At 40.9% G+C, this 20,274-nt stretch overlaps 1 protein-coding gene across 4 annotated transcripts in view; it reads right to left on the minus strand.

Annotated features, from left to right (window-relative positions):
• UBQLN1 (ubiquilin 1) overlaps positions 1-19,025 on the minus strand; it is a 60,324-nt gene extending 41,299 nt beyond the window's left edge. For all 4 annotated transcript variants that reach the window (XM_072605367.1, XM_072605361.1, XM_072605351.1 and 1 more), the window contains exon 1: positions 18,551-19,025. In XM_072605367.1, coding sequence (XP_072461468.1) covers positions 18,551-18,706 — 156 coding nt within the window. In that variant the 5' untranslated portion in view covers positions 18,707-19,025. The remainder of the gene's footprint in view (positions 1-18,550) is intronic.
• Positions 19,026-20,274: the final 1,249 nt, after the last annotated feature.

Below are 20,274 nucleotides of genomic sequence, written 5' to 3' on the forward strand. Positions count from 1 at the left end.
TAAAAAATATCACCAACAATGATACATGAAATGAGAAGCAGGGGGAAAAATACCAATGATAGGTACAACCAAAAAGGAGATGAGCTAATCAGGTAAGGATGGTGAGGGATAATATAACAGATGAATAACCTGAATGCTGTACTGTTGTCCACAAAACATTAGAAAAACCAGCTGAATTTTGAAAAAGTGCATATAATCCTCCTTCTGACAGACTCATGATATACAATAAGACTTTTTTTTATACATGGTCAATGAAGGAATGTTTTGCTGGACTATGTATATATTTGTTACAGGAGTTTTGTTTGGCTGGTTATTTCTCAATGGGGAAGGAGAACTGGAAAGAGAAGAAACAGATTTTTGCTAACTGAAAATAAACTGGAGGTGAGGGGGTAGAAAACCATGTGCAAGAATTATATACGATAAACACATATATAAAAATTGTAGGGGGCGGAGCCAAGATGGCGAAGTAGAAAGACGCACATACACATAGCTCCGAACCCAGAAACCACAGAACGGCAGAGGGGACTAACCCAGGGCGAATTCTGCACCCAGAGACCACGGAATGTTGTAGCGAGGGAGATGTCTGTTCCGGAGAGACCTGCAAACCTCTCGCGGGGGGTCCTTCGCGCCAGGGCGGGTAGCAGAGAGCAACCATACCGCGGCAGCGACACCGTGAGAAAAAGATCCGAGAGGGCTACGGGACGGGATCTCCAGCGGCCACGCGGGTCCCCCCACCCACAGAGGGACCAGCAAACCTCTCGCAAAAGGTCCGTCGCGCTGCAGACGTGGAGCCCAGCCCGGACCTGTGGCGGAGGCCGCGGCTCTGAGAGGCACAGTCCTAAGAGGGCTCCGGAGGCGGGATCTTCAGCAGCTGCACGGGCCCCCCACCAACAGGTGACTGACGGGGGTAGGTGAGAGAGTCTCTTTGGCGGGTTGAGAGGGGAGTGAGGTGCCCCCGGGGGGTGGGGGCTGAGAGGCTGGGGACGGGGGGCTCCCCAAGCAAGCGGGAGCCTGGATCCATTGTGGAAGGTCTGTACATAAACCCCCTGAGGGAACGGTGCCTGAGAGGCTGCCCTGCCCCTACCTGACCACCTGAACTTAATCTCACACTGAATAGCAGCCCTGCCCCCGCCAAAAACCCTAAGGCGGGAAGCAGCATTTGAATCTCAGTCCCCAAACGCTGGCTGGGAGGACCAGGAGGCGAGGTGGGTGTGAGGAGAACATTCAGAGGTCAGGCCACTGGTTGGAGAAAATGCCAAGAAAAGGGAAAAGAAATAAAACTATTGAAGGTACTTTATCGGAGAAAAAATACTTCCTCCCTTCCTTTCTGATGGGGAGGAAAAGGCTTGCCATCAGGCAAAGACACAGAAATCAAGGATCCTGTGTCCCAGACCACCCAATGGGCTCGGGCCATGGAAGAGCTCAAGAGGAATTTTGAAAATCACGTTAGAGAGGTGGAGGAAAGACTGGGAAGGGAAATGAGAGGGATAAGGGAGAAGCATGAAAAACAGATCAGCTCCCTGCTAAAGGAGAACCAAAAAAATCTTGAAGAAATTGGCACCTTGAGAACTAGCCTAACTCAGCTTGCAAGGGAGGTGCAAGAGGCCAATGAGGAGAAGAATGCTTTCAAAAGCAGAATTAACCAAATGGAAAAGGAGATTCAAAAGCTCACTGAAGAAAATAGATCTTTCAAATCTGGAATGGTACAGATGGAAGCTTTGGACTTTTCGAGAAAGACAGATATCTCAGAACATACCGCGCAGATTTGAAAAATGGAAGATAATGTGAAATATCTTATTGGAAAAACAACTGACCTGGAAAATAGAATCAGGAGAGACAATGTAAAAATTCTGGGACTACCTGAAAACCATGATCAAAAGAAGAGCCTAGACATCATCTTCCATGAAATTATCAAGGAAAACTGCCCTGAGATTCTAGAACCAGAAGGCAAAATAAATATTCAAGGAATCCGCAGAACACCGCATGAAAGAGATCCAAAAAGAGAAACTCCTAGGAGCATTGTAGCCAAATTCCAGAATTCCCAGGTGAAAGAGAAAATATTGCAAGCAGCTAGAAAGAAACAATTCAAGTATTGTGGAAATACAATCAGGATAGTACAAGACCTGGCACCTTCTACATTGAGGGATAGAAGGGAATGGAATAGGATATTCCAGAAGTCAAAGGAACTAGGACTGAAGCCAAGAATCACCTACCCAGCAAAACTGACTATAATACTTCAGGAGAAAAAATGGTCTTTCAATGAAATAGAAGACTTTCAAATTTTCCTGATGAAAAGACCAGAGCTGGAAAGAAAATTTGGCTTTCTAACACAAGAATGAAGAGAACCATGAAAAGGCGAACAGCAAAGAGAAATCATAAGGGACTTACTAAAGTTGAACTGTTTACATTCCTACATGGAAAGACAATATTTATAACTCTTGAAACATTTCAGTATCTGGGCACTGGGTGGGAGTACACACACACACACACACATGCACACACACACACATACATAGAGACAGAGTGCACAGAGTGAATTGAAGAGGATGGGATCATACACTAAAAAAAAAAAAACAAAACAAAAACGAAATCAAGCAGTGAGAGAAATATTGGGAGGAGAAAGGGAGAAGTTATATGGGGCAAATTATCTCTCATAAAAGAGGCAAGCAAAAGACTTATTAGTGGTGGGATAAAGAGGGGAGGCAAGAGAAAAACATGAGGTCTACTCTCATCACATTCCACTAAAGGAAAGAATATAATGCACACTCATTTTGATAGGAAAACCTATCTCATAATACAGGAGAGTGGGGAACAGGGGCACAAGCAGGGTGGGGGGGAGGATGGAGGGGAGGGCATGGGGAGGAGAATGCAATACGAGGTCGACACTCATGGGGAGGGAAAGGACCATAAGAAAATAGAAGTAATGGGGGACAGGACAGGACGGAGGGAAATATAATTAGGCCTATACAACACAACTAGTATGGAAATCATTTGCAAAACTAAACAGATATGGCCTATATTGAACTGCCTGTCTTCCAAGGGGAAGGGGTAGAGAGGAAGGGAGCTAAAGAAGTTGGAACTCAAAGTGTTAGGACCAAATGTAATGTTCTTACCACTGGGTAACAAGAAATACAGGTTAAGGGGTTAAGAAAGCTATCTGGCCCTACAGGACAAAAGAGAAGACGGAGACAAGGGCAGGGAGGGAGGATAGAGGAGAGAGCAGATAAGTCACAGGGGCAATTAGAAAGCTTGGGTCTGGGGGGGAGGGGAAAAAAGGGGAGAAAATTTGTAACCCAAAATTGTGTGAAAATAAATGTTAAAAGTTTAATAAAAAAAAAATAAAAAAAAAATTGTAATCTGAACCAACAGACAAGAATTAACTGCACCAAATAGTGAGTCTACTGCTATACAGTGTACAACAGAAAAGAAGGCTGATACATAGTCCTACTGGTCAATTTTTTTATAAATTCTATTTTGCTTTAAATGAATTCTTCATGCCCACCAAAGCAGATATATCTTCCTAATTATGTTTGGCTTAGGTTAACATTAAAAGTAGTTTACATTCTAAAAAGTTATTAAACTGTAAGTTCCACTTGAACCTAGCAATACTGCCACTAGGTCTATACTCCAAAGAGATCAAAGAGGAAAATGTAAAAAAATATTTATAAAAATACATGTATAAAAATATTTATAGCTGCTCTTTTTGTGATGTCCAAGAACTGGAAACAAGAGGAAGGTGCCCATCAATTGGAAAAGGGGTGAATAAATTATGGTACATGGATGTAATGGTGTATTATTATGCTTTAAGAATTGGAAGATGGTTTCATAGAAACCTGGAAAAATAATTACAAACTGATAAAATGACTGAAACCAGGAAAACAATTTATATAATAACAATATGATACAGACAGACAAGTCTGAAAAACTTAGGAACTCTGATCAACATAATGACTAAGCAGAGATCCAGAGGACTCATGAGAAAATGAAGTGTATTTTTTTTTTTGACATGACCAAAGCAGGAATTTGTATTTCTTCACCATGCATGCCTGCAACAGATTTTACTTTTCTTGCTTTCTCAACTGAAAATGGTGAGTAGGGTGGGGACAGTGTGAACTTGAAAATAAAATAAAACTGAATGAAAAAAATTATAAGTCTAGGTGAATATATGATGAAAATTTTGCTTACTGACTGAATAATCTACCCAAATTAAAAGTTCATCCTCAAACCGGAATTGCTGTTTTAGTAACCAAAGTCAATAAAGAAGTCCAATAAATGGGTGCTCATCTTTTGAGTTTCAAAGACCAATTCAGTTCTCTACAGCACCTCTTATGCAAGGAGATGCTTGACTGGAATCTAACAGCAAAAGACAAAGTGGAGGCAAACTTTGGAACACAAAGGAGTTCCATTACTCTCTGAAACAAACGAAAAATTAGCAAGGTGTCAAATATTTAAAAGTTTAGACCAAATGCTTCCGTTATTTATCAAGACCAGAGAGGTCCTAGAATATTACAACATCCTGAAAGACAGCAACTGGTTTGTTGTCTGAGGGGAAAAGGGGAAGCAGTGTCCTTTGTATTTATTCCCAGAGCCTAATACATGTTGAGTTTCCTAGAAGAAGACTAGTGAAAAATTCCCAAAATGAGCTTGCACACAATCATGGTGCACACCTTGAAAAAAAGATAAAAATTTGGTTATCAGATACATTGTTAATGAAACTGAAGAATGAGATAACTAATTTTACACTTACATAGAAGAGATTTGTTGTTTTTAAAACATTTATTTATAGTTTTCAGCATTCACTTTTATAAGATTTTTAAATTTTCTCCCATTCCTTCCCCTCTCCCTTCCCCAAGAGGATGTGCAATCTGATATAGGCCATACATGGATAATCATAGTAGACATATTTCCACATTAGTCAGGTTGTATAGAAGAATTATAACCAAAGAGAAAAACCATGAGAAAGAAGAAACCAAAGAAAAAAAAGAGAAAATAGTGTGCTTCAATCCTTCAATGGAGTACATTAACACTCCACAGTTCTTTCTCTGGATGTGGGTTGTACTTTCCATCATGAGTCTTTTGGAATTGTCTTAGATCCTCATATTGCTCCGAAGAGCTAGGTCTACCAAAGCTGGTCATCACACAATGTTACTGTTGCTGGGTACATGTTCTCCTGGTGCTGGTCACTTCATTTAGCATTAGTTTGTGCAAGTTTATCCAGGTGTTTCTGAAATCTGCCTGCTCATCATTTTTTATGGAGCAATAGTATTCCATTACATTCATATACCACAACTCATTGAGCCATTCCCCAATTGATGGGCATCCCCTCAATTTCCAATTCTTTGCCACCACAAAAAGAGCTGCTATAAACATTTTTGGATATGTAGGTCCTTTTCCCTTTTTTATGATATTTTTGGCATACAGCCCTAGAAGTAGTATTGCTGGGTCAAAGGGTACGCACATTTTTATAGCCCTGGGGGCATAGTTCCAAATTGCTCTCCAGAATGGATGGATCAATTCACAACTGCACCAACAATGCATTATTAGTGTTCCAATTTTCCCACATCTTCTCAACATTTATCAATTTCCTGTTTTGTCACATTAGTCAATCTGATAGAAATGATATGGTATGTCAGAGTGCTTTTAATCTGCACTTCCCCCATCAATAGTGATTTAGATTTGCGGTGGCCAAGAACTGGAAATTGAGGGGATGCCCCTCAAGTGGGGAATGGCTGAACAAGTTATGGTATATAAATGTAATGGAATACTATTGTGCTATATGAAATGAATAGGAGGACTTCAGAGAGGCCTGGAAGGACTTACATGAACTGATGCTGAGTGAAAAGAGCAGAACCAGGAGAACTTTATACACAGCAACAACCAGAGTGTGCAAGGAATTTTTCTGGCAGACCTAGCCCTTCACAGCAATGTAAGGATTTTAAACATTGCCACTGGTCTCTTGAGGCAAAATGCCTTCCACATCCAGAGAATGAATTATGGAAGTGGATCACAGAATGAAGCAGAATATTTTCTTGTGTTATGTTTTGTTTTTTCTCATGGTTTCTCCCATTCATTTTCATTCTTCTATGCAACATGACTAAGGTGAAAATGTATTTAATAAGAATGTATGTGTAGAACCCATATAAGATTGCATGCCATCTAAGGGAGGGAGGGGGCAGGAAGGAAGAAAAAAAATCTAAGACTTATGCAAGTGATTGTAGAAAACTGAAAACAAAGAAATTAATTTTTTTAAAAAGTGATTTAGAGCTTTTTTTTATGACTAGAGAGAGCTTTAATTTCTTCATCTGAAAACTGCCTGTTCATATCCTTCGGCCATTTATCAATTGAGGAATGACATATTCTAATAAATTTGACTCGGTTCTCTCTATGCATTTTGGAAATGAGGTCTTTATCAGGGACACTGACTATAAAAATTGTTTCCCAGCTTTCTGCTTCCCTTCTAATCTTGGTTCCACTGGCTTTGGTTGTGCAAAATCTTTTCAATTTAATGTAATCAAAATTATCCATTTGGCATTTCATAACATTCTCTATCTCCTGGTTGGTCACAAATTCTTTCATTCTCCATACATTTGACAGTAAAACTATTCCTTGCTCTCCTAATTTGTTTACAGTATCATCCATTATGTTTAAATTGTACCCATTTTTACTTTATCTTGGTATACAGTACAAGATGTTGGTCTATGCCTAGTTTCTGCCATACTATTTTCCAGTTTTCCCAGCAGTTTTATTCCACTCCCTGATACTTTGCAAACCAGTGACACAGTCCTCCTTGCTGTTCCCCAAACAAGACACTCCATCTACCAATCCCTGTGTATTTTCACTGGCTGTCCACCAGAGCTAGAATGCTCTCCCTCATCTCTTCTTCCTAACTTCCCTGGCATCCTTTAAGTTCCAGCTTTCCATGATCCCCTTTAGTTTCCGTGCCTTCTCTCTAATGATTATTTCTATTTTATTCTGTATAGAGCTGGACAGTTATACACTGTCTCCCTCTTTAGCTCATTATGAGATCCTTTCAATTAGGGACTGTTTCACTTTTCTTTGTGTCCCTAGTGCTTAACAAAGTGCTGACACCTGGTAAGTACTTAATGTTTCCTTTGAAGAACTCACATTTACTACTAGCTTTATGTTTATCTAGTTCATCAACCTGAAAGATAACATCTATCCATCTTCCTTGTCAGTTGTTTCCAGATTAATCTGAGGTGCAATTACTAAATTTGTACAGGATATAAACTGGCGTTTATATTCAAGTTAGCTGTTAGTCAACAAAAATTGTTACAGGCTTACTCTGTGCCAGGTACTGTGCTAAGCAATGAAGAGACAAAGGCAAAAACATTGTCCTAGTGTTCAAAAAGCTCACATGTATGTACAAAATACGTACAGTAAAAATGGAAGGTACTATCAGAGGCAAGCCATGAGAAACTAAAAGACCCAATAAAGACCTTAAGCAGAAAATGGCACTTAAGCTAAGTCTTGAGGGAAATGAGAGGGGTACACTCCAGGAATGGGGCAACATCAGCAGACATCATCTTCTCCAATTACCAGGTTCACACTCATATACTCCTACAACCCCCCCTCCCTGAGTTAGAAGAAGAAAGATCAGAGTTCAAACACCAGTGAAAAGGGAATGGGGAGGTGGATTGCTATATGAGAAGTGCAAGCAGCAAGAAAGTCCGTGTTGCTGTACTGTAGAGTACATGGAAAGTAAAATGTTAAATGCGTCCCACTCTCCATGACCTCATTCAGGATTTTCTTGACAAAGATACTGGAATGGTTTGCCATTTCCTTCTCCAGCTCACTTTACAGATGAGGAAACTGAGGCAAACAGTTTAGTGCCTTGCTAATAAGTGTCTGAGACCAGATTGGAACACAGGAAGATGAATGAGTCTTCCTGACTCCAAGTCTGGCACTCTATCCACTGCACCACCTAGGTGCGCCTAAGTAAACGTAGTAAGAGTGAAAAGGTAGTAAAAGGGCAGGTTGACTTTAAACATTCCCCCAAAAAACTTTAATTGTTTAACTCCTTACCAAGTCCAAATTCGAGCATAAACATTTCAATAGTACAAATTACTCTGGAAAAGAAAAAGGAATTTTAAGTACTGCCAATGACATAAGTATTTCCAAAAAGACTCATTAAACAAAGTTCTACATTTTTTTTCAAAATGAAAGCTTTCTGTACTATTTGACACATTAAATCAAGACATTAAATCCTGAAAAAAGTAGCTTTCTTTTATTTTACCAAAATAGGGTGTCATGAACTTAGAATCTCCTGATGTATTTGAGGTGTGTGCATGATAGACTGATCAAGGATGCAGGAACCTAAAGTCAAATGCCCTTGTCACCCTATTTAAACCATACAGGGGAACTGAATAACCTGATAAGTGTTTTCTCTTATAGTAATAATGTATATGCAGCTTAGTCAGATGAAATACCTGATTAGTCAGATAAGGGCTGTAGCAGGTAGAGAGGTGCCTTCTTTTATTCAAATGTAGAGGTTATCCTGAGCAAACACTTCATCAGATTCAAAGATTCATTATTTGAGTGTGGTCCACTATGATTTTTTTTCTTTATCAATTATCTCTTTTCTTTAATCCTTCTCTGCTGATTCCTTTCTCCCACACTACAAAGTCAGGTCTCCCCTAACTTAAATAATAAACACTTCTGTGGGTCATCCTATCCCCTAAGTTGTTTTTAAATTGGATGACAAAGCATCTGGCTCTGAATTCCAGAGCCCCTGATACATATGTCATTCACAATTCAAGTCCCTTTCACCATAGAAGCTTCTTGAAAGAACAGTCTATAGAATGGCCATGTATACCTCCAGATCACCCACCCATTCCTTTTAACTAAGAGCAATACTAATTCCATCCCTATGTACTCTACTGAAACTGCTGAGAGCCACCAATGACTTTGTTGTTGGACTTGGCATCAAAGGACCTGCATTTGAACACTAGCTTTATTACCTGTGTGATCTTGGGCAATTTACAACTTTCTAGATTTCAGTCCCCTCATCTGTTAAAATGAGGGGGTTGACCTAAATATGGCTCTAAATCTATATTATGATCCTTGGGTGATCTCCCAGATTTCCATGGCTAAAACTACTGCTTCGCTTCATAGGATTCCCAAATTGGTATCTCTAATCCTTATTTCTCTCACCAGGTTCAGACTCATATTTCTAAATTGCTTGATGTTTTATTTCTTTTGGGGGAATGAAGGGTCTTCATAGCTCCAGAACCTAGGAGGGAGAAGAAAAGAGATAGACATACATGATCTCTGGATATTTTGTGAGTATGACAGATGTCCAAAATGGAAGTGGGAAAATATAATAAATCCTGCTCTCGGTGCCTTCAAAAATAACAGGAAATGTTATGCCATCAACCTATTACTTAGTATTGTTCTCATATTTTAAAATATATTTGAAGAACTAGTACTTAAGAAGCTAACTATGACAATAAGACAAAAAAGGAACTACAGAAATAACCATTTAGAAGAGTGTAAAATTATCCCTATTTCTATTTATATGAAGGCGATTTACTTAAAAAAAAAAAACTAGATTTTTCAAGAAACAGTAATGTTTGATACCCTAAACAAAGTAGCAAGATATACAACCAACAAACACTTACTAAGCACCTACTATGTGCTGTGGACTGAGACAGGCATGGGAGAGAGAGATACAAAAAATGAAACAATCCCTAGTCTCAAGGAGTCTACATTATATCAAGATAGACATATACACATATAAATAAATAAATACAAAAAAAAAAATACTTAGAAAATATTTGTAAAATACAAGATAGTCCAGACAAGGCTTCACTGTAGGTGACACTTAAGCTGTATCTAGACGGAAGAAAGAAGTTCTATGAGGCAGAGATGAGGAGGAAATACATACAAAAGAACAAAGGCAGTAGGAATGCCATGTGTGAGCAAAAGCTAATCAAGTTAGCTAGACTGTAATGTAGAAGGGAAGTATAAAGGTGGAAAGTTAGGTTGGAGCTAAACAAAAGTTTTTATTTTAGCAAAGAGGTAGTAAGAAGCCAGACGCTAAAGCGTACTGACTAGGGAATGAAATGGTCAGATCCCTGCCTGAGAAAAAAGCATTTTGGCAACTATGTGAATGAATACAGAACTAGGAGATTAAGGATTATCAATCTGAATGTTTATACCACCTAGAATAAGGGCAGGGTTGAAGAGAAGTAGTACTGGGTATTCAAAGTACTTGGTAATAACTAAAAAACACAAAAAAGCAAAGTAAGTAAGTAAGCAAGACCTACAGGCAAACAAACAGTACTCCACAATCTGATAAATTCTAGTATACAAACTATTAGGGGAAAGGTTTTCTATTAAACAAAAACTTCTGGAAAAAGAAGAAAGGACTCCATAGAAGACGCACTTGGACTTTCTTATACAATATCACAAAATTAGCTCCAAAAGTGTAAGTGATCTAAAAATAAAGGGTCAGAACAGTAAAACAAAATGTAAAGAGGCAAAACTGAACCATATGAAATACTATTAAATCACAAGAGAAATGAAAATTAAAACCATTGTAAGGTTTTTATCTCCCTTCTAACACAATGACAAAAATAAAAGAGAATATTGGAAAAGCTATGGGAAGACAAGTACATTAATATGCTATCAGTAATCTGTAAATAGGTCCAATCACTCTGGAAAACAAATTGAAATTGTGTAAGAAGTTATTAAACTTTAGTTCATACTTTGTGGACTAATGATCATATTCCTGGTAATACCCCAAGAAGATCATAAAGTCCCACATATAACAAGATATTCAGAAAGCAATATTATTAGTCACAGCAAAAACTGGAAATGAAATACGGTGGGACTGAAGAATAGCTGAATAAATTCTCATATCCAAATATAATGCAATGTTGCTGCAAACTAGGAATGATGAATATAAAGAACTCAGAAACAAGAGTATGATCATGTGAACTACGAAAAATTGGGAAAATATGCACGTGTTACCATAATATAATTGAAAACAATTGAGATTAAATGCAATGACTAAAGTGGACAAGTCCATTCACTCAGTAAAGTTCAGCAGAATTTGTTATATATTCCATTAGTTGAGGTTAGTTAGTTGAATTGTTTTAAACAGCTTTATTTGCTTTGTCTTTTTTTTTTTTTTTTAAACTAAAGAGGGTCTTATGGAGAGGAGGGCACTGAGAGGGTTGCAAGGTATTAGGAAGTGATTATGATATATAAAAATACAAAATGCATAAGAAAAATGTTAAAAAGTAAAAATCAAATATACCTGTGTCCCATTTGGTTCTCTCTGCACCCTGAAACTGAAAGTATTGCTACAGCATCCATGGGACAACTTCTGATGCGGTCAAACTCTCAATTCCACACCAACAAAAATCACAAGGTGCCAGAAAATACCAATCAACTCAAAGCCACACTAAAAGTATTCAATACAACCAGGTCGATCAGAAAACACTTTCAAATGATAATACCCAGGCTGAACCTTAAAGGTAAGTAAGGACTCAGAATGGAAGAGATAAGAGAATGCAGGCATGGTGGAATAATTATTTCTTCATCTGGAAAATAGGGATATTACCCCGTTACCGCACAGTTTTGTTATAAGGGTCAAATGAGATAATGTTTATATGATTTTTTGTAAAGGTTAAGGCACTTTATAAATGTCAGTTATTATAACTGTTCACTTTTTGTAACACCATTCATTTTTCTCTTAGTGTCTGGCACTAGTGTCTGGCATTAATAAATGTTTACCGACTGATTTGTCTTCTCTGAGTTATCTTAAAGTTTCTTGAGTGCCTGCAATCTGTAATATCTCAGATTATCTTCCATGTATTTGGTCATATCCTGCAACTCTTCCCTTTTTTTTTAAACCTTGCTAACAACTGCCACTTGCACCTTTGCTACTTCTCTCTAACAATGCCATCACTCTGGTGAGACCCTGGTCCCTTCACGCCTGGAGCTGGTGGGTTTAACTGCCTCAGGGCTCTTTCCATTCCAATCCATCCTCCATCATCCATTCTGCTAAAAGTGATTTTCCTAAAGCAACCATGTCACACCCCTACTAAATAAACTCCAGGGGGTCTTTGTTGCCTCCAAGATAAATACGGAATCTAAACACAAAATTTTCTTTCTTACCTCACTCTACAGTCCAGTAACTGGGACCTCCTGGCAGTTCCAAGAACAAGATACTCCACCTCTTGACTCCAGGCTCACTGTCTCCCATGCCTGAAACACTCTACTTCCTCATCTCCATATTCCCAGGCTTCCCTGATTTCCTTCAAGTCTGAACTAAAACCCCTCCATAAAAATCTTTCCCAATCCCTCTTAATCCTAGTGCTTTCTTTGGTATTTCCTATTATCCTGCACATTGCTTGTTTATATGTATTTGTTTTCTTGTTAGTCTCTTCCATTCGATTTTGAGCCTCCATGAGGCAGGGACTGTCCTTTGCCTCTTTTTGTATCCCCAACTCTAGCCCAGTTTCTAGCACATAGCAGGTCCTTAATAAATGCTTACTGACGGACTTCAAATGTTGAAAGCCCAAATGTGATAGTTCCACATTCATCAATGCTCTGAATAAAATACTATGAAAATAATAGTAAACCAGTTCCACTTTGCTTGTTCTATTATTTCCTTAGGTCATTTGTAATTGCTCTAGGGATGTTCTGGCTTAGGTCTCTCAAAAAGAAGTTTTTTGCAGATGTTTTCCCCTTCATAGCTTTTTATTACTTTTGTGAGGCAAAAAATGTTCATAACCTTCCACCATTAGCTTAGAGCTGCATTGCCCTTGGCTCTCCACACTTGGTAAGGTCAAGTATAAGTTATTTTTAAAATATATGCCATTTTAAGTCACAGTAGTCTGCTATTTAGTTAAGAGACTAAAGTTAGTTAAGAACTATTTATTTAGTTCCTGTCTCAGTCTTTTTTCTTCTAAAATAATATTCAAAACATCATAAACAATACATATTCCCAAGATATTCTCTCCACCCTTATCCGCTCAGGTAAGAGTACTACAGGTTCTCTCAATCACCAGAAATTCCTGACAGTCAATAAACTTTTAAGTGCCCAAAATGTGCTAGGCACTGTGCTAGATACCTGGCAAGTAATGAGGATGAAGAAGTTGCTGAATATAGGGTGAGTCAGAAAAGGTGTCACCATTTGAGTTGGGCTTTAAAGGGAGCTAAGGGACTCTAAGAGGTGGTGATGCTGAGGCTGAGTATTCCAGCCAGAGAAGACAGTCTAAGCAAAAGCATGGAGTAGAGAGATGGAATTTCATGTACAGGGAACGGCAAATAGGCCAGTTCAGCTGAAACACAGAATACACTAGGGGGAAGTAATGTGTAATAAGCCTGGAATGGTACACTGGAGCTAGACTGTGAAAGGCCAAATGCCAAACCAAGAAGTCTGAAATTTTATCCTGGAGCAGGGGTTCTCAACCAGGTGTCTGGAACTTTTTAAAAAATATTTTGATAAACATATTTCAATGTAATTTGTTTCCTTTGTGATCCTATGTATTTTATCTTACACACTTAAAAACATTCAGAGATGTCCACAGACTCCATCAGATTGCCAAAGGGGCTGGGGAAAATAAGTTCTACTGTTTAGGGACATGTTGAGTGTGAGATGCCTATGACACATTCACGTAGAGATGGCCAGCAGCTTGTTGGTGAAGGAACCATCCAATTAGTCAAAAAGTATTAATTCTTTCTGAGGTACAATTTACCTTTTACCAAGTACAAGAAAAAGCTACAGTAAGAAACATAAAAGTCACTTGGGAACTGGTCTTTTAAACCTGACTGGCTTCTTAACTATTATGGTACAACACATTTGTAAACATATTTGCATACTAAGAAACAAGCAATAGTATGCAAGTATTTCTGGTTACAAGGACTAACTTTTAAATATAGTGCTTACACAGCACTTTTCACCACACATTCTAGGGTAGCCTTGCCTTTGTACTTGAATTGAAAAATGATTCAAACAAAGCCTATTTCAATGTATTTGAGTTTCTAGCCAAAATGCCGAAACATTTTTCCCCCTCACAAAATATCCTTAGAAGCTAGAGATATGCAAAAATAATGCCAAACACCTATAAAAAGTACTTTAAATTACATCATTTTAATCAAAACAAAAATTATGTATCTCATTTTTTTTAACTTTTTTTTAACCTGGACTTGTAATTTTTAACTTTTTTTTAATCTGGACTTGTAATTTCATATATATGGCAAACTCCTAGTATGAAAACTCTTTTCAATAATATAGATCAGCAATTCATTTATAACTTGCAGTATGAGAGTTTTCCTAGGGTGGAAAGGGATTTAAGTGACTTGCCCATTTCCAGCTGGTTTTCTCCTATGTACAAGATGTCCCAAAAGTCAGTACAAAAATCTTAAGACTTTTCAGGTCATTCTAAATACCTCAAAATCAAAATAAGAGCATAAATACTAAATAATTAACGTCTAAATTCACTCGATAAAGTAAGGGCTTTTTAACATGGAAAAAACTAAGTTTAGAAATCTGTATGTTGGGATTTTTTTGTAAAAGCTGGAAACCATGAACAACTAAAATAATCTAATTTTAGCAACGATGAATACGGTCCAACTAAGAAATAAAGCTTTTATTCACCACTATAATGACTTTAATTTGGACAACAATTTTTGCAAAACCTATTCCAGTTAGCTTGCTTTAAAACAGTTCATCTTACTGGATTTTTTTTAAACTGAAAACTGCTAGCTTTGAAAAAACTGAAATATAGAGATGACTTTTCAATAAGGCCAAAAATAGTATTCTTTCAAAGAAAGTACATGTAATGGTAAAATACTCCCAAGCACACACAAAACTATTATCCAATGACATACACAAAGATTTAAAAAATTAAAACTTGGTGTTAGGCATTTCAAAGATGATATGGTTATTAACTGAATTCTCAACTAATAAAAGGTCCTCTTAAAAAAAACACTTTTTAAAATTTATGGCCAGGTTTGAATTCTATGTCATAAACATTTCATAGTAAAGTCAATCATTTATTCTGCACTCCAATTCTGAGTCAGAGACAAATGAAAAGGAAAAAAAGATAACCTTCCAGGGTCAAATCAAGTTTATGGGTATGCCCCTAGGGTTGATAGGGATTCAACCTAACCTTTTTATCTATAGCACCAGGCAGAGTAGTATAAAGAACACAGGAATGGAGTGGATAAACAGAAGTTAAGATCCAATCAGTATTTGACCATTTAATAGTCAATCTGTCACTCAGCCTCTCAGAGCCTCAGTTGCCTCATTTGTAAAATGGGGATAACATTTGCTCCCCACAACCTCAGAGAGCGGTTGTAAATCAAGTACTATACAAACTGCAAAATGCCACATAAATGACAACTATGATTGTAAACAACTGGAAAGAGCAGGCTCTAGAGTCAAAGAACAAGTCTGAATTCCAACCAGGAAACTTACTATCTGTGAGACCTTGGGCAAGTCATTTAATCTCCCTAGACTTCAGTTTCCTCACCTATAAAATGAGGAAATGGTCTTTTAAGTGCTTTCCAGCTGTATATCTGTGACCTCATGACTTAAAACATATTGTCAATTTTTACTAAAGCAAGAAAATTTATCAACATATTTTTGCAAGATACTTTCTACAACAAATATTTATCAAACACCTACCATGTGCAATGTACTGTGTACTAAGAATTAGGATGAAAGATTTTTCTGAAACTACTTTATCTCCCAAAGCGTTCCAGTTAATACTCAAAAAATTGACAAGATTTATCTTATTAAATTTATCTTTGCACAGCACTCAAAATATCCTAAAGTTTGTTGAATTTAAACATTAACTATTGTTTACTGAGAACTGACATTTAAACAGCTAACCACTTCGGATTCTGTGAGACCCACTGAAAAATACATTTAGTGCAAATTAACATCCACCTTAATTATGTACACATTAAGTACACAAAAAAATACCATCACCAAAACACAGCAGTAAGTACTCACTCTATCCAAGAGAAAGGCTCACATAGAAAGTGAAATAGTTTCTGCCCTTTGCTCACTTTTAAATAAAGGAAAAGGGCAGACTTAGACATGACACTATTTTATAAATACAAAATAAATTATTAAACAAATTAAAGAATATTATGTAGAACCACTAATGCCAAGCAATTTTTAAGTTATATATAATCTTATTTACTTAATAAAACGTATTAGCTTTAAAGGTCCCTTCTCTGGGGGCTTTTTCCCACCCCAAGGCAAGAAAATTTCAGGATAAAAACTGAAGTATAGGAGACAACACCCAAAATACCATGCCTAACCTAGAAACTTTAAGATATCGTCTCTCTCCATTCTCAGATTTGTAATTGCACTTTTTGTCCCTCTCCCATGAACATATCACATGATAATTTGTATCAGTTATTTGTGTCCCTGTCTTACCTTTTCTACTAGATGTAAGCTCCTTGTGGGAAAGAGAAGTGTCTTATTTGTCTTTGAATCCCCAGCTGCCTTGTAAATTTGTAGGTGGTTAATAAATATTTGCTGAATTGCAATGATCCTAACTTCTTTCTTAATCTCATTTTTGGATTGTCTCCCTAATGTCAAAAACAAAAACAAAAAACGGATAGAAGAACCTGTGGCAAACAGCTGTTTCCACTTTGGTGCAATTGTCATCCTAACAATTTGAGGTATGCCAAACAATGCCTTTGATAATATTTATTTTACTCCAATAATTAAACTGCCTAATACATATGGGTACCATTAATAATGGCTATGTACAGAAGAAAACATTCCAGGTGAACATGCATATTTCTAGGACTGAACAAGAACTGGAACCCAGGTCTTTAGATTCCAAATGCAGTACTCCAACTATACTACACTGCCTCCTAGAGTGCAACAGATAAAAAGGAAGAACTGTTTTATAAAAAAATGAAGTTGAATTTTTATCAACCTGAGGGCATAGTTCTTTAATAATTAAGAGTAAAAGCTCCAAGATTAAGAAATATTTTATTTCAAGATGGCCTTAGAACACTTTCTTCTAATGAATAGCTGTGAATTTTTCTCTCATGTACCTTTACCAAAAAAGGGTCGGTTCTGCAATTTCAACCAGTTTCATTGAAGAAGCATATTAAAAATCGACTTGTACAGTATTTTGACCTTCAAAAGAATTCTATTGTATTTAAAATTCTTAAGTCTTAAAAGGAATGTTATCTGTACTCTTGACAACCATCAAAGATCAGTGGATTTTCATCTATGCTAACACTGGTTTTACAACATAAAAAAAAGTTCCCAGATTAATATTTTAATTTCACGTATGCCTACCACTGAAAATAGGAAAGACCCTCATAGCCTCAATGTCAAAAACATCATCTATAGCTTACATAATTTGAGCTATAAAGTTACACTGTAGTTAAAAGACTGTTCCTTCCTGATTCCCTGCAGTAGAGTGCTGAAAGGAATCATCCAACTTAGTGAAGTGAGACTAGAGAACTGGAAAAGAGAATCCTGGGGCTTCACACTGTAATTTGGAGGTTCAATAGGCGGCACACTTGGCACTACACCCACTCCGTCCCGTCCAGAGTAAAGAACCCAGTCGGGAGATGTGAATCCACCCCTGACAAACCCCTGCTGATGGGCTCCTAACGCCTCCCGGTGGACGGCCTCCAGCTCTTTGGAGCTCCACACCAAAATTCAAGTCAAGGTTTGGGTTGTTCTGCTAGTTCTAGTTTTATTAAGCAGCGATCAGGTACTACATAGGTGGGGCCCAAACAACTCCGGTTATTCGTAGCACCAAGATACAGCGGAAATCAGATTTTAAATCGCTTAGCCAATCCTAATCAGTTTATACGGAATTCCTACCTCTAAATACTACCTAATAAAAACCCGTCATCCCTCGGATCAGCACCTGAGCTCAAAGAATGATTTTAAAAAACAAAACACCGGTGAAAGAAAATGCTTCACTTTTCTCCAACAGCCGGGTAGGAGTTATTCCTCCAATTTGGCCGGGTGCAATTTCTACGTCACCGAACCAAGAAAAAAGCTGTTCCGAGGGGTGGAAGCTATTCCAGCAGTCAAAAGGCACAACTGCACACGTGTTCCTCACCCTAAGCCTCCCTTAACCCTGTCGGCTCAACAGTCATCCCGAACAATGAAACTTTTCTGCCAGGCAGCTGCCCCGGGGAGCCGGAGCCCAGGCGGACCTCCGCCCCCGCCCCGAGCCGGTCCGGCCGAGTCCTTTGTGAAGGGAACGGCCGGGGACCGGCCGCGACACCCTCCCCTCCACGCCGGTCGGAACTACCCGAGGACGGGGGAGGCCCGCGGGCGGGCGCTCCGGGGCCATCCCCTCCACCCGGCCCCGAGGCTCGGCCCCGGGCCTGGAGACCGAGGCCGCCCCCGGCGCCGTCCCCATCCCGCCCAGGCCGGGGCCCCCACCCCAAGCCCGCCCGACTCGGGCGTTCTCCCGCGTCCAGTCCGGCCCTCGACCGAGCCGCCCCGGCTCCCCCGCGGGCGTGCGTGTCGGCGGGCCGGGAGGCGGAGGTTACAGGCCCGGGGAGGGGGCCTCACCTGCTGGACAGAGCTGGTCTCTGGCACCGCAAACTCCTCCTTCTCCTTCGGGGTCTTCACAGTGACTTTGATGATCTTGGGGTCGCCTGAGGGGGTCGCGGCACCATCTGCTGCAGCGGGGCCCGAGGGGCCGCTGCTCTCGCCGCTCTCGGCCATGGCGGCGGCGGTGACTCAGGCGAGGAGCGAGGCCTCGCTGCGGCGGCGGCGGCGGCGGCCGGGCCCGGAGGCTGAGGGGGGTGGGGGGAGGGGAGGGACGACGACGAAGGGGGGAGGGGGCAGCGGTAGGAAGCCCCCCCCGCGGGGTGAGGCGCTGTGGGGGCGCTGGCGCAGGCCCGGCCCTTGGCGGCTGCTGCTGCTGCTGCGGCCACCGCTCGGTCCTCCGATCCCGCTTACACACTCACTCGCTGCGCGACACCCGCCGCCGTCGCCGCCGCTTCCTCATCCCCCGCCCCCTCCCTCCCCTCTTTCCCTCCTCCCCTCTGCCCTCGGCGGCGCCGCGCGAGGCACGCTGGGAAACGAAGCCGGCGTCGCCGAGTCACTGTGGGCCGTCACGGGCTTTTAGTTTCCATCCTCTCGCTGGCCTGCCTCCCCTTCCCGTCTTCCCTAGGCTGCTAGACACACAAACCCTCCACCGCCGGAGCTAAGACGTTTCTAGTAACTTCCCCGGGCACGGGGAGAGCCCTGGGGTCTGTTTTTGCCTGTGTGTGTGTGCTTTTCTCTTCAGATGAGCAAGCGTAAAGAATGAAAATGCCAGCCGCCGTGGCGTCGCACGGAGATGACATCACGGGCCGGGGAAGTTACTAGAAAGGGGACTCGTCCAGGAGGCGGGGCGGGCTGGCGTGCGCCTGCGCGAATGCTTGCTCCGCGGTCTTTGCCCCCGGTGCCCCTAACCTCGCACACCTCCGCGTTACGTCTCCTCTCCTACCCCGTCCCTCTTCCTTCCCCACCGTCCCAACGCTTCTTCACCTAGGCCTAACCGAAGAAGCGAGCGGTGGTTTGTGTCCCCGTCTGCTTGCGACGTCACAAGAAGGACGCCTCTACGGAGGCCCGGGGGGGTGTGCAAATGCGCTTTAACGCGTCTGCCCCCCCCCAGCGCCGGGGGCAGAGAGGTCCCCGAAGATGCCCGCGACGCCCTCGGGCCGCTCTGACGCCGCCGCCCTGCCCGGGCTCTTGTCCCTCCGCGCGGTTGGTCCAGCCGATCGGACCCCTTGTGTTAAAGAGCGCCCCCGCTCGGCCCCGTCCAGGCCGCAGCCCGCAGCCTCCTTCCGGCCGCTTCCCCGGGGCTGGGCTGAGGTGGCCGGGGGCCCGCTCGGAGCGCGCCAGGCCGCTGCCGGCTTCGTTCCGTTCGGCGAGAAGGTGGCGGCCTCCTCCCGCTCCTCTGCTGCCGAGGACGGGTGAATGTCCGAATGGCCATTTTGTGGGTCAGTGAAGGACGGATGTTAAAATAGCTGAGTAAACTTATAATGGGTTTTTATTTTCTGGGAATCCGTAGTTGGCCGTTTAACAGCTTGACAATTTTTTTTTACTATTTGCAAACAAACCATTCCTTCACTTTTAGGAGCGGCCCATATGAGAATGCCCAAACTTTGTCACCAGAATAAGAAAAAAGCCCGAGCGGGCTCCACGTCCTCCCCTGCACGTCGGTGCTGGAGGTGCTGAAGGGGCACTGCCAGGGGAATGCCCTCTACGACGTGAGCTGCCCCCGGGAGAACGAGAGGACCCCA

The sequence above is a fragment of the Notamacropus eugenii genome, chromosome 1, assembly GCF_028372415.1.
Source record: "Notamacropus eugenii isolate mMacEug1 chromosome 1, mMacEug1.pri_v2, whole genome shotgun sequence".
Lineage (NCBI taxonomy): Eukaryota > Metazoa > Chordata > Mammalia > Diprotodontia > Macropodidae > Notamacropus > Notamacropus eugenii.